General features: G+C 36.1%; 3 protein-coding genes across 3 annotated transcripts; 1 reads left to right on the plus strand and 2 right to left on the minus strand.

Annotated features, from left to right (window-relative positions):
• Positions 1 to 182: 182 nt before the first annotated feature.
• Positions 183 to 2059, plus strand: LOC102622497 (phosphate metabolism protein 8). Its single transcript, XM_006489304.4, has 8 exons — positions 183 to 350; positions 431 to 496; positions 600 to 697; positions 798 to 835; positions 938 to 1025; positions 1149 to 1358; positions 1451 to 1516; positions 1622 to 2059. Exons 1-8 carry the CDS (start codon positions 320 to 322, stop codon positions 1793 to 1795), a joined length of 771 nt encoding a protein of 256 aa, XP_006489367.2. The 5' UTR covers positions 183 to 319; the 3' UTR covers positions 1796 to 2059.
• Positions 2060 to 5669: 3610 nt separating this feature from the next.
• PSADB (PSI reaction center subunit II) lies at positions 5670 to 6640 on the minus strand. Its single transcript, NM_001288933.2, is given in 1 exon segment — positions 5670 to 6640. A coding segment is annotated over 1 exon segment (624 nt). The 5' UTR covers positions 6587 to 6640; the 3' UTR covers positions 5670 to 5962.
• Positions 6641 to 7463: 823 nt separating this feature from the next.
• On the minus strand, positions 7464 to 12227 carry LOC102621914 (probable linoleate 9S-lipoxygenase 5). Its single transcript, XM_006489302.4, has 9 exons — positions 11806 to 12227; positions 11035 to 11324; positions 10215 to 10455; positions 9724 to 10062; positions 9537 to 9622; positions 9349 to 9456; positions 8905 to 9209; positions 8547 to 8810; positions 7464 to 8463 (listed from the first exon to the last, which is right to left on the minus strand). The coding sequence occupies exons 1-9, from the start codon at positions 12050 to 12052 to the stop codon at positions 7695 to 7697; spliced, it is 2649 nt and encodes an 882-aa protein (XP_006489365.2). The 5' UTR covers positions 12053 to 12227; the 3' UTR covers positions 7464 to 7694.
• Positions 12228 to 14184: the final 1957 nt, after the last annotated feature.

Genomic DNA, 14184 nt, shown 5'->3' on the forward strand with positions numbered 1-14184 from the left:
AGGTAGCCGAACAGCCAAAGCACCTCCCTTTGAAACAGGGGCATTTGAGTAAAACCAATCGAATCTTCTTTTAATTTACGACAGGCGTGTGGGCCTTTGTCTAACTCGGCTTTCGAACGCATGAGATTTGAACTCCGAGTCAGCAAACGTAGCTTTCTGTCTTTTATTTTATCTGGAATCTCTATGCCTATAAAATCCTCTCGCTTCAGCTCCCCCTCTCAGAGGCCCCTTCCTCGCCTGCTGTTTGCTGGATATTAATTAAATTTGCTTCCTCGTTATAATCATTAATTTACTTCATTTCTTCGGTTCAAGCGAAGCCATGGATTCTCCCTTCAACTGCCTCGTTTTTGGTACGCTTTTTTTTTTTTTTTTTTCCAATTTCATTTTTATTAAAAAATTTCAATTCTTAAATTGGCTTCCTTTCAAACAGATTTGGATGACACTTTGTACCCTTCAGAAACTGGAATAGCTGCAGCTGTCAAGAGAAATATTGAAGGTTTTCTTCTTTTTTTTTAAGAAAAACGAATTTCTAAGCTTCTTTAAGCTTCTCTTAAAGGATTAATCACTGATTGATTTTTTTTTTGTTTTAAAAAATTAAGGATTTCTTATTGAGAAATGCGGATTCTCAGAAACCAAAGCTTCAAGTCTCAGAGTTGAGCTTTTCAAAGCTTACGGCAGCACCCTCGCTGGCTTGCGAGTAATTAATTCTTCTAAAATGCTTCAACTTTCTTAACATTTATCTTTTTTTTTTTTTCCTCCCATTTTTAACTTATTATTTCTTTTTCCAATTTTTGCAGGCTCTAGGCTATGATATTGGTGCCGATGATTACCACGGGTCAGCAAAAATCATAATTCAGTTTACGTATTTTTTTTAAAAAAAGTAAAATTTTAATTAATTTGTTTTTTTATCCTAATTTTTCCCCCTTTTGATCATCAGTTTCGTGCACGGAAGATTGCCGTATGATTTTATCAAACCAGATCCTCAACTACGCAACCTCTTATGCAGCATCACCCAGAGAAAGATTGTACGTCATCAACAACGATATGATAGTCATAATTATTATGAGCCGTATTTCCTGAATAATCTTTAATAAATCAATTAATTAATGAAGTTGCTAATTTCATTTTTTTTTTTCAACTTTCTTCAGATTTTCACCAATTCGGACAGGAACCATGCAATTACATGTCTGAAACGACTAGGAATAGCAGATTGTTTCGATCAAATAATCTGTTTCGAGACAATGAACCCGAATCTCTCGAAAGCAACTCGTCCCGATGAATTCCCCGTCCTTTTGAAGCCTTCAATGGACGCCATGAAACTCGCCCTCCATGTTGCTAATGTTGATCCTCGTCACGCCGTAAGACAATCATCATTTCTCATCTTTTATTTTGATTTTTTTTTAATTTTTTAATGATTAATTATTCCGCTAAAACGCGTTTTATTTGGCAGTTGTTTCTTGACGACAACATTAAAAATGTCACCGCCGGCAAGGCTTTAGGACTACGCACCGTTTTGGTAATTCTCCTTGTTTTTTTTTTTTTTTTTTTTTTTTTTTTGGGAACAGATTTTCGACTTTTTTTTCTAAGGAAAATCATTTAACTTTTATTTATATTTATGAAGGTTGGGAAGACGGTGAACGTCGGTGAAGCGGATTATGCATTAGAGAATGTCAACAACTTACCTCAAGTGGTTCCAGAGATATGGGTCAGCCAATCGGACGATGGCGATCAAAGGATCAGCCGCACCAGAAGTGAATTGGAATCCATTCTCACTACCACGCCAGTGGGAGCCTAGATCAGAACCGTTCGTGTTTCGGTTAGGGCCCCACTGTGTAGATATCATGTTAATCAGTTTCTACAACTGTTGATATGTATCATGAATGTTAACGTGCTGTCCATATTTGAAAATAAAATGTATATGCTCTCAAATTATGTAACTTTGCTACGTGTATTGAATAATATTGCAACCGTTGTCACAAAACACCAAACTATGGTCTTGCTTTAATCGAGAAGCTTCGCCCATATGATTGTGACAGCATCGCTGTTTGAAATTGCAAAATGTTTTTAGCATGATTATGATGCATCGTTTTTTATAAATAATTTGTTGAAGATTGTCCCATCAGCTTGACGTAGAACAGCCTAATAATATTATGTTATATAACAAAATAATGAATCTTAGTGACGAATTATTGGTGAGTTATTAAGTATAATCTATTATATTTATATTTAAAAAATTAAAAAATTATCATTCGTATACTTTATATTTGCTTTATTATCAAAAATGCTACAACACTTTAAGAATGTATCAATTGTTCACCATAAATTGACAAAAGTTATTTGTCGACCACTAAACCATTAGTTACAATTTGAAACTTAACTGAATTATAGTGAATTGATGATTTTACCCTTGAAACTTAAATTAAAGTAAAAGAAAATTATCATTTGTATACCCTTAAATTCTCTTATTATCATTTTTATACTCTTAAATTATCACTTATATCATATGAAAAGACCATATTACCCCTCTGACGTCATCATATTTAAACAGCAATTAACGGTTTAGTAGACGACAGATACATTTTATAAACTTAAGAGTAGATGACTGATACACCCTAAAAATATTGTAGTAAGTTTGATAACGGAGTAAACTAAGGGTATACAAGTGATAATTTCCCTAAAAAAATTTATGAATTTTATTATAGAACCTATTACTCTACTAAATAATGAAATATCATTAGACTTCCACACCAACTAAGTGCTCAATTAGGGCCGGCTTTAAGGGATCTGAGGCCTCAGACAATTTTCTTTTTCTTTTGTTTAGGACTTTGAACATTCAACAACATCGATTCTCGAAGGAACATAAAAGTAACATAATTTTTTATTTTAAGATTATACAAGCCATGTGTCAATATTAAAAAGAAAAATAAATTAAATTTGTGAAAAAAAGAACAATAGTAATTTGAAATAAATGATAGAACAATAGTACATAGAAAGTTGATTAGTTAAGATGAATACGATGATCAGATGATAGCAGTAGATTCGTGGAGAATAATTTTCTTTATAGCAAACAGAGAAAGAAATTCTTTAATTGAAATTGTTGTTGATTCAATGTATATTGGTTTGGAGGTTTTTAATATAGTTTAAAGGAATATTAAAAGTCAGTTCTAATGTTAATTATTTTAATAGAGGATTCTCTTTAAAGTGAAAGTATGTAATCTTTTAATACTTTGAAAGATTAACACAATAAAGAATTAGCTAGTAAAACAATTAATTCTATTTATGTGCATGTCATCAAATATGAAATTTTTATTAAAAAATAAAGGGTTATTTCCACCCAACCCCCAAATGTGTCGACATTTTCCACCGCGCACCCAAATGTTTTGACAATGCTCACTCCACACTCAATTCCGTTAATTTGACCGTTATGTTTAACAGAGCTATTTGAAATTTAATTAAATGTCCGAAATACCCCTTATCTTGAATTAGAGAAGAATTAAATGAGATAAAATGTTAATTTAATAATTAATATTTACATTAAAAAATTTTATTTAAAGGTAATTAATAATAATCTCATCAATTAACTTATTAAATAAATTTAATTTATCATCATCAAATAATATTTAGGGTATAAACTTTCAAATTTGCCCTTTGACCGTTAGAATAAACGGTCAAAATAACGGATTTGGGTGTGGAGTGAGTATTGTTGAAATATTTGGGGACGCGGTGGAAAATGTTAAAACATTTGGGAGCAGGACGGAATTATCCCAAAAATAAATATTATTTTAAGTGAACATTATTAAAATATAAAATTTTTTAAAGAAAATAAATTTTCATTTTTGAATAATTATGAATGGGAGCAATAATAGTGAGACATTTAAAACTTATTTTTTTTAATACGTAACTTAAATAACATCTTTAAAATCTAAAAAATAATTATTCATTAGTATATTAATTAAATAAATGTGAAATATTAAGATATTTTAAAATTTTGAGGTCCTGAACAGCGGCTTAATTTACTTTAATGCTAAAACCACCCCTGTGCTCAGTACGGGAGTTGATGAGACAGCTCCACAAATTTTGTTCGTTCAATAGAGCAGGCCATTAAAGCCCATCTTTAATCTGGTGTTCCCAAAAGGGCATCAGATTCAGAAATATTGGTACCATCAACTTTTCACCATCATATTCAGGATTTTATTATGTTACATTAAATATGCCGTACATAATTAATAAGAACCACATAATTATGTGAGTCTTATAATTTATGTGGTTCTTATAGGTTTTGTATAGTACATTCAATGTAACATAGGGCTCCCTCATATTAAATATCAAAGACATTATGTCACCATTCACGAGAAACACATTCATTGATTTCCCATCTATGGTTGTTTAACTGATGGCTTTTTCAACCATTTAAAATTAGATTGCTCCATTAGAGATGCTCTAACATAAAATAATATTTATAACTGTTAAATATAATTATTTTAAATTTAATTACATGCATCCAACGGTTCTGATGGCTGTTCTACGTTGGAATTGCTCCAAGCAACAGCAGCCTTTAAAATTTTAAATCAAAATTAATATTTAATTACCTTCTGCTTAGCTCTCTTTGGGAAAGGATTCTGACTCTATCACATCATTAATCATAAATTAACAATAAAATAATTGAAGAATTGATCTTTGATTTGATATAATCATGTGTTACAGTGATTTCTCTAAATTTTTCATGATCAACAAACAACTGGTCATTCCATCAAGAGAAGAAAAAAAAAAAGCAAACAGCTGCTCAAATGGCAATGTAGACATGATTAAGATATATATATATATATAATTATATTGATATGTGATCCTGTTAGATACTTAGATCTTCTTATTTGGTCTAATTGTTTTGGGCCGAACCAATACTATATCCGGCCCATTTGACACAGCTATACAAGAGAAGAGGCCATGTCCCTGATATCTTATTAATATCCCAGTCAAATATTTGCAGGTTCACTGTTTGCATAACACAAAATGACAAGTTTAATTTTCACTGAACCCCTTCGTTATTCAAACTCCCTTGTTTGACAATTGAAATATCTTCAAGTTTGTAGGCTCTACGGTTATTATATTAATGTCAAGGGGAAAAAAAGGGGAGGTTTTATTCTCATTGAACCTCTTTATCATTTCAAACTCTCTTCTTCATCTGAAAATAGAACATTAAAATTATTGCTAAGCATAGGGAATATAATGACAATAAGAGACGTTCAAAATCCAGCAAAATTCTTATTTTAATATCTTTGATTTATTAAAATAGAACATTAAAATTAAGGGATTTATTCGTTAAAAAAAAATAAGGTTATTTTTTGAACTAAAATGGGTGTTATAAGAATTTTATAATTTTTTAAATTACTTTTAATGGAGTAGGAGCAGAGAAGGGGTTTCACGAGGTACTTGGGAGGTGCTAGTCCGGCACTCCGGCTCGTGATTATAGCAAAGCCCGAGGCCATATCTATTCATCGATTGGCATTTGAAGAAGATCTAATGCCCTGATTGCGTGTTTGAACTATTAAAATAAGACTGTTTGTAACACAAAATCGTAATTACAAGCATCACCAAAGCTTTCATTTGATGAACCAAAATTTGAGATTCATTTTGTGTACACTTTTACAATCATACATTAATAACATATGCAGATTCCATCAAACTTGATTCCTAATATTTAACAGAAAATATTTGGCGCAATGTGTTCAAATTGAGGAGACAAAATCACAAGATAGCTAATTGTCTTACACAGTACAGAGTACAAATTCTCAACTAAACTAAAAAGAGATATTGCATGTATAAAATAGTTTCAGCGATCAAGTCTTGCTTTCATACAATATTTTTAAGGAAAAGAAAACACGAATAGAAACAAGTAAATGATCACAACAATTAATCAACAGATCATCCGAGGCCCGTCAGCTTAGCAGCTTACAATTTAAATTTACAGATCATACACTTGCTTCCCTGTAAACTTGACCTCAATAGGACTCACATTCTTACCAATAGACCTGTAATTCTGCCCAACTCCTTCCCTTCCAGGGTTCACTTTCTCAGGATAAACACCATCCTTGGGATGCAAATACTGAACCTCTCCATTGGGAAACACTCGGTAAAACTGGTACTTAATCTTGTACTTGGACCTCAGCCTTGTCCCCAGAGCCAAGCACTGCTCTTTCCTAGCCAGCTTCAGCAAATTCGGACCTTCTCTCATAATGGCCGCACCCCCAGTGGGCATTTCAAATATTTGCTCCTTAGGAGACTCCCATGTGATCACATAAAACTCTTCCACCTGAGCCTTCCGCAGCAGCCCGCCGGTGCTGCCTCCGAAGATCGGAGATGGGGTGTTGGGGTCCAGTTCTGGTGGGGTGAAGCCCACCGGAGCCTCTTTTGTGGGTGTCTCTGTTTTTCCCTCAGCCATGGCCTTGATGGTGTTGGTACGTGGGGCATTATGTTTTAGTGGCCTTACTGAAAATGATGATGATTGCTTCCACGGCGCAGAGGATTTGGTGGTGGAGAAGTTGGCCGGTGCGAAGAGAGAGGCTTGAGTTGTTGCGGCCATGGCCATTATTATTGATCGTTGTAATGAGTTGTGTAATTTGGGTGCGGATCAAAAACATATGGGTGGTGTTTGTGCTGGGTACTGGATAAGGTGATATGGCTTTTAAGCCTTTGACCAATTAGATTCCCTCATTTTGATACTTGGTCCTGGTCTTACCTACACCTCAGCTTCTTCTCAATTTTTACCTTATGGGTCCTCCATTATCGCCCACACAAAACATATAAGTCATGTCATTTAACCTCTTAAATTATCTCGTTACTCTCTTATTTTTAAATTTTCTTTTTTTTTTTCAAAATCATCTTTATTAAAAATAAAATATAATTATACTTATTTTATTTTTGTTCCCTCTCTTCCTCTCTCTCTCTCCCCCCTTCCCCCTCTCTAGCCTAATCATCAACCCCACGGTTTATTTTCATCAACAACAAGTTTATCACCACCAACCACCTATTTTCTTCACTATTTTTTTTATCACCTCCACCAAAAAATTATGGGTTTGAATAGTGAATTTTATTAAATTTTATGAACATGTGATGGGTTTTATTGTTATTTATAATATTGATTTTGATTTTCTATGGCAATCTAGATTTTACTTAATTTCATTTTAGAATTTGATTAAGAATTAATTTTAATTCAATTTGCGAATCAATTGAAAAGAATAATTGAGAGATGAGAAGTTAATCTATTGAAAGTTTAGAAGAGAAGAAAACATATTTATTTTTTAAATTATTTTTTATTTTTAATAAAGGTAATTTTGAAATAAAAAATATTAACTAACTAATGGATCATTTGACTGTTTATGTTGGGGTTTTGGCTGGTCTTGGCTTTTGGTACATCATGCTAGGGAGTTTGTAGTTATTGCTACATATCAAATTGAAGAGAGAAGTAGAATCAATAAATGTATAACATTGAAACCCCACACCATACTATGTCTTCTGAAAAAATAGGCATATATCAATCACACTATATTTACAGTACATAGCTAATTGTGTTACCTGTTTGACAATATGCACCAAAACTACACCTTCAATTAAAAAAGAGAATACATGAAAGCTAATAGTTTCCAATCTTGCCTAGTTAAACACGAGATGCTAAAACATGGGTTTGATGTTCGGCTCTAGATTGAGACACTGTTGGGAATTCCCTTTCCTGTCAGCCCACCTTCTCTGGAGTAATCTGAGGTGTTAGGATAGAGCAAGGTGTAAGGCACCTTAACAGCCCCAACTCTGTTCTTCCATCTTTTGTCATTGTTCATTTCTAGAATTCTGTTTTCGATTTCTAACAGTCTATTTCCAAATCTTTCAAATGCTGCTAATGGTTCATTATCCAAAGTCCACTCAGGGGTGTCTCTCTGTCCAAGATAAACCTCATCGGTTGAGTGCCGTGATAAAATCTCTATGAGGGATACACCAAGGAGGGTTTGGAGCTGGGCTGTGATTGTTTTCAGGAAGGCCAAGTCAGGGTTCTTTTCAAGCTCAGCATACTCTGGGGTTCCTGGTTCGGGCATGAACCGGCGACTTACGGTTGGTCTGTTGGGGAGGTAACCGGCATAGGGGTATTGTCCAAAGTTGACAGCTGCATGCAGGGCAGACGCTACCCATATGATGATAGTGCAAGTTTGTACAAGCTCAGCCTGTGTCTGCATCTCAGGCCACCATGGTTCATCTCTCTTGTCACCGTGGCCGACATTTCGCAGTTCTTCCCACCATGACTGGAGCTCATTGTCACCTTGGATCAAGTGGTCTCTGGGGTAGTAGAAAGAGCAATATTCTTTGACCCATGTTTCAATTGCAGCCCAGATTTCTAGCCCATCCACAGCATAAGGGTAATCCTCGATCAGCAGCTTTATTCCATGAGGTTGGCTTGTGTCTGGCTCTGCCACTCCTCTGAAACAAAGTGAATCATACATCCATTTTCAAAAATGATAAAGTTATAGTACCTATCTCACACTCTAGGTTTTGTTGCTTACCTCTTGAGAAGATCGGCGGGGAGTGCCTGCTCCGTGAAAACCCAGTTCTTGTAACTGACAGCAGACATTTCCATGGCATACTTTGCTGGAAAGACTGTATTTTCAAGTACACCACCGGCATTAATAAGTATCTGCCGAGCCAAGGCATTTATATTCATTGTATCCCGGAAGTGCGGATGCAAAAGCTTGAAAATTGGATGGAGCACACTCAACTGTCTATTAGTTGCAATCACAAATGGTTCTATTACAGCATGGGTGTACAACCTGCAAACATTGTTCAGAAGCATGAGTATTAATCTGTTAAATTTAAGCTTCAAAATTCAACTGCCAGCCAATGTTTTCTTTTTTGATATCATACCAGTGGCTGACGAGCTGGTGGTAGCCAGAATCATTCACTGCAGCATAAGCTTTGGCCAGCTGCCACACTGAACCCTCAACACCATTTTCGGCTGGAGTGAATACTTTGCTGACAGCACCATGTTGGTCTCCTTGTGGGTGAGGCAAGCTCAACTCAATCGCCAACGGCTTTAATGTACCATCGTTTTGCAATAAGAGGAGTGTTCGGCTGGCATAAGTCTTTGTGTTAGTGGAGTTTATCCGCCTCAGGTATGGCATTAAAGCATCGTGATGGTCTAATATAAACAGCTTTTTGTTTTCTATTGCCTGTGCAAAATAAAACATGGCATAAGAAAATAAAACAAAGTAATAATGCAGAGAAAAATCTTTGTGAATTTTGGATGTGATTTTTTTTTTTTTGGTATTGCAGAAATAGAAATGAAGTATATTAAGCATGAAATAGTACTTCGTCTATGGTCAGTTCATTCATGTTCCTTTCTATGTCTGCTCTTGTAATTGAACTGTGCTGATTTCCATATACTTTAGGGTCTAGGTTGCTGGCTGGGGGGAATTCCTGCATTAAGATTTCATTATATCATTGCAATGACAAACCATGCAATGTATTGTCAGTCAATCTGGTGGGAGTTCAATTACTTGGAGGTGACTGATGATAACTGGATTGACTCCAGCTAGCATTTCTCTTGCAAATTCTTCATCTGTCCTCCAAGCAGACCTATCCTCTGCAATGAATCATTAAGGCCTCATGAATATGTAGTAAAGTTTACTAAATGACAAGTTTAAGCTATTAGGAAAATAGTACAAAAACAATAATAGATTGTACCTTTGATCACATCAGGCATTGGGAATTTTAAGAATCGTTCACCATCATTACGAACAAGTTCCTTGAGCATCTCCCACGGGATGCGATCCCTTATCTTACTGACAGTTTGACTATTTGGTAGTTTGATACCTCCTTCATAGAGATTAAGTACATCGTCGAAAGAGTCAAATTCATTTATAGTTTTGTCACATAAAGAAGTGATTTCTGGGAGCAATATCTGAACCAGCGATTTCAGGGCATAGGCAAGAAAATCTGAAAACTTCAAGTGGCCAAACCGTTCATCTCTGGGAACATAAATGTCTAGGCTTATAAGTGGCAGTCTTCTCTCAGAATTGGGATCTGTTTCAATGAGAAAGCTGAAATTTACTGATTGTAAGTGAAACAAAATGAACCACTCTGATATACTGATTGAAACTTGCCATTGTTTGTATTCAATATTTTTTGTTCCATTCAAATAAGTAACTGAACACTCTCTGAATTCAGTTCTCTACCTGTTTTTGTTGGTTTCCGGCCAGTTCTTCCTCGTCGCGGATACGGATACCCCTGTGATCCACCAAGAACAGGGCGTGCATATTCTGGACCTTTGTCTGGATTTCCCAGATCGTTGTAGAAAGCATAGTCATATACTCTATCCCACTCTTTGAGCTCACCCTTTCCATTTCCGCGGAGATTTACAAGTTCTTCTCTTCTATATTTCCGCAAGGGCTCTGGTGTTTGGCAGGGGAGGTAAGTCTAACATAAATCATGTAGTTTTATATTAGTACATTGTAGTTCTATTTCGACAGTAAAAGAAAGATAATTATTCTGATCCATTAGATTAAAGTTTGCATCATGCTGTGAACAAATAAAACACCTTAAGACAGTTGAAGCTCATTTCTATCTGACTTGAAATTGAAATTGGAGACCACTTTTGTTACTCAGCCTTACAGTAAAAAGTTCTGATTTGAAAATTCATATCCAAAATCAATCAAGTAAGAAAAAGGACTGTCTAATCTGGCTGGAAAAATCAGACAGTATGATTATATCATGAAAAAGGAAGTAATATGAAAAGCTTCTAATAATTATTAAAAGGTAACAATCATGATAGAAACCTCTATCTATGTGGGTCAGAATGATGCTGATACTGAGTCATAAAGTAATAAATGGGGTCTAAGCCTTCATTTAAGAAATCTCTTTAGAATTAAACAAAAAGAATAATTCTTGCCTCTGGATAATCAAAGCAGTGGACTACCAAAAGAATACGATCAAGATAGACAAAGAGGGAAACTTTCTCTTGAAATCTTTCATGTTAGTGAAGGATAGTTATTTTACCTTGTTTGAGAAGAATACACGATCATACTTGTAACGATGTGTTGGGTAGACCCAGGAATTGCAAACAAAATGTATCCGGCCATGGCCTGGAACATCTTCTAAAGTAACTGTCTTGAGGTAAAATTGGCTATGGTGATGATTTCTGATGATGAAAGCTCCAGGAACACCCATGGCTTCATCCCAGTCAAATGTAATGGTAAATAAGGTCTCTACGGCCGTTAATGGAGTTATGGTCGTAATCCATTTCTCCAAATATGCTACCTTCCCAAGCCTTCCCCGCAATTCATTAGCTAAACACATAAAAGATACAAAACTTCAACCAAAGTGGCATAAACCTGAGTATATTTTTTACTATTGCATTGAATCTACAAGACTTGAAGAACCAACGTGAAAACTGCCTTTAACAACTATAAAGACTGTACTGTTACTTCATCTACTTGCCAGGATTAGAGAAATAATGAGAGGGAACAAAAAGGAAGAAAGAAAAATGAAAAATGCATAAAAGATCACGGTACTTAAATTATGCTTATTCTGCAAAACAAGAACAGAGAATTAATAAAGATTTCCACTTTAAGTATCATCAATCACATGATTCACATGAGTTTTTTTTCCATTTGATGAACAGTACAAGAATGACGCGTTTATGGTGTTTGATTCAAAATTCATCTGTCTTTACATATGCATTCGCCATGACTGTCTCCTCGCTTCCCCTTCATTTACAGTACTCACTTAGATAATTCAATAAAATCTTAAAGGGACAAAAAGGCACACCTGGGTCTGCATTTACTGCACTGATAAGCTGCATCGAAACACCTTTGCCTAAGAGCTCGTGAAGCCGATCAAGAAATGAAGCTTTCATATCATTGAAGTCCAGCACATTCTTTTTCATCAACACAACAGTCCCTTTGATCTTCGTCTTGCTCTCATCAACACCTTTCGTCTTCGTCCCTGTTATCGGCCATGCACATACCTTCTCCTTCAGTTTATGGAACATCACTGAACTCTGACAATTTCCCATAAGGAAAAGGAGAGCTAAAAAAAAACTCAACAAAGAAGAGCAGAAGATTCTTGAGTTTCTATATGGTGTTTAGTAATGTAATGAACTCGAGAGAGATGGTATAATATACATATATATAGAGAGAGAGAGACAACACAAAAATATATTTATAAATAGAGAGAGAGAGATTTGCAATGATTCTGGGGAAATTTACGAAAATAACCATAAAATTTTTACTATTTTTCGAATTAACCCTCTCAACTTTTTTCTATCAACATTAGCCAAACACACGCTTTTCTCCCCAAATTACCCTTTTTTACAAACGAAAAGAAACTTGGTGCGACAGGCCCAAGTCTTGGTGCGACAGGCACCTGTCGCACTAAGCTTTGGTGCGACAGGTTGCCTGTCGCACCATGCCTTGGTGCGACAGGCACCTGTCGCACCAAACTTTGGTGCGACAGGCAACCTGTCGCACCATGCCTTGGTGCGACAGGCACCTGTCGCACCAAACTTTGGTGCGACAGGCAACCTGTCGCACCATGCCTTGTTGCCACAGGCACCTGTCGCACCAAACTTTGCTGCGACACGCAACCTGTCGCACCATGCCTTGGTGCGACAGGCACCTGTCGCACCAAGCTTCGTGCGACAGGCACCTGTCGCACCAAGTTTCGTGCGACAGGTTGCCTTCTTCTACCTCAGTATTTGTTTGTTTTCACCAGTCCTTTCGTCTTTGTTCGTCTCTTCTTATTCGTATGTAATATCTTCTTCTACCTCAGATCGAATCTCATCCGACAACCCAAACAACAAAACAAAATCAGCTTTTTAATTCTCTAAAATCCAATTTCGGAATTCAAATTCCCCGGGATTTTCCATCAAAAGCCTCGTTGCGAAATGCTAGGCGGGCTGTACGGATACCTACCTCCACCCTCCGATGAGGACAAACCCACCAACACGACCACCACTGTCTGGTCAATTTTCGCGCCACCACAAACCATCCTCAAGCCCCAATCCAAACCCAAAACCACCCAAAATTCTCTCCCGACTAGACCCCATTCCTCACCTGCAATCGCACCTTCCCCCGACGACGTGGTAGCGCTGCCGCAACCGGCATTGGTCGACGTGACTTCGACCGTAATCAAGGAGCACGACCCCGCTAGACCGAACGATTACGAGGATTATAGGAGAGAGAAGAAGAAGAAAGAGGTGGATGTTGAAATTAATAGAGAACTGGAGAGAAGAAGGCAAGAGGAAGAGGAAAGGGAGATGAGAGAGAAGGGTAATTTGGTCTCAACGGTTCTTTTATGGCTAATGTTGATAGAAATTTGTTTGAGGGGTTAAGATGAAAAAAACTAAAATTTTTATGGTTATTAGTGTAAATTTCCCATGATTCTGAGTGCTGACTAAGAAGGGGTCGTCGTCCTCACTGTGCTTTTTCACTGCATGTGATAATGTTTTCTTTGAGTCATTGCCATTACACTTTTGGAAGACTTAAAACATTAGACATTGAAATAAAATGTCCCTTTTGATGACAACTAATAGTGGGGTCATGGAAAGCATTTCCGATCTTTATCTCTTGATTAGTTGATAATTAAAGCACCTGATTCCTCCACTCCATCTCTTCACTTCCCATAAGTTATCTATAGATATAGACATAGATATATGTGCATGCTGGCATGTTGTTGTATGTGAGGGCTTACATAAAATATAATTTGGGAAGATTTTCACGTGTTGTCGCCTTGATTAGGTGGATAATCACTGAATTCTCACACTTGTTCACGAATCCCAACAAGTATAGATTCTTAATCTACAGTCTTTACATTAAACCATTTGCAGCCCTACGACCCAAATTAATTGTATTATAGGGGGAACCTCAAACCGTTTATGCCCGTCAAAATATCGAAACAGGTTTAGTCATACTTTACTTTTCTGATCAGTTGTCAGTCTCATTAAATGGAGTTTTGCAAACTTCAGCTTACTTTTAAGGTACAAATTATTGCAAATAATGCTTTTTCAACCTGCGTTTGATGATGATGGTAGAAATTAAGGCATCATGATGCCGTATTGCATTTCATGCTTCCTCCGCCGGTTTATGCTTCTTCAAATGGCCAATAGATTTTATTATTGTTATTTTACTTTCTTTTTCATTCATTTTC

The sequence above is a fragment of the Citrus sinensis genome, chromosome 1 (assembly GCF_022201045.2).
Source record: "Citrus sinensis cultivar Valencia sweet orange chromosome 1, DVS_A1.0, whole genome shotgun sequence".
NCBI lineage: Eukaryota > Viridiplantae > Streptophyta > Magnoliopsida > Sapindales > Rutaceae > Citrus > Citrus sinensis.

Excerpts from the sequence above, each read along its gene's own strand:
- LOC102622497 (XM_006489304.4), top strand. The coding sequence starts at position 320 with ATGGATTCTCCCTTCAACTGCCTCGTTTTTG. Across the intron at positions 1,359-1,450 it reads ATGTTGATCCTCGTCACGCC|TTGTTTCTTGACGACAACAT; the intron begins GTAAGACAATCA and ends TTTATTTGGCAG. Across the intron at positions 1,517-1,621 it reads TAGGACTACGCACCGTTTTG|GTTGGGAAGACGGTGAACGT; the intron begins GTAATTCTCCTT and ends ATATTTATGAAG.
- LOC102621914 (XM_006489302.4), bottom strand. The coding sequence starts at position 12,052 with ATGGGAAATTGTCAGAGTTCAGTGATGTTCCATAAACTGAAGGAGAAG. Across the intron at positions 9,210-9,348 it reads ATGAACTGACCATAGACGAA|GCAATAGAAAACAAAAAGCT; the intron begins GTACTATTTCAT and ends TATTTTGCACAG. Across the intron at positions 8,811-8,904 it reads CACCAGCTCGTCAGCCACTG|GTTGTACACCCATGCTGTAA; the intron begins GTATGATATCAA and ends CAATGTTTGCAG.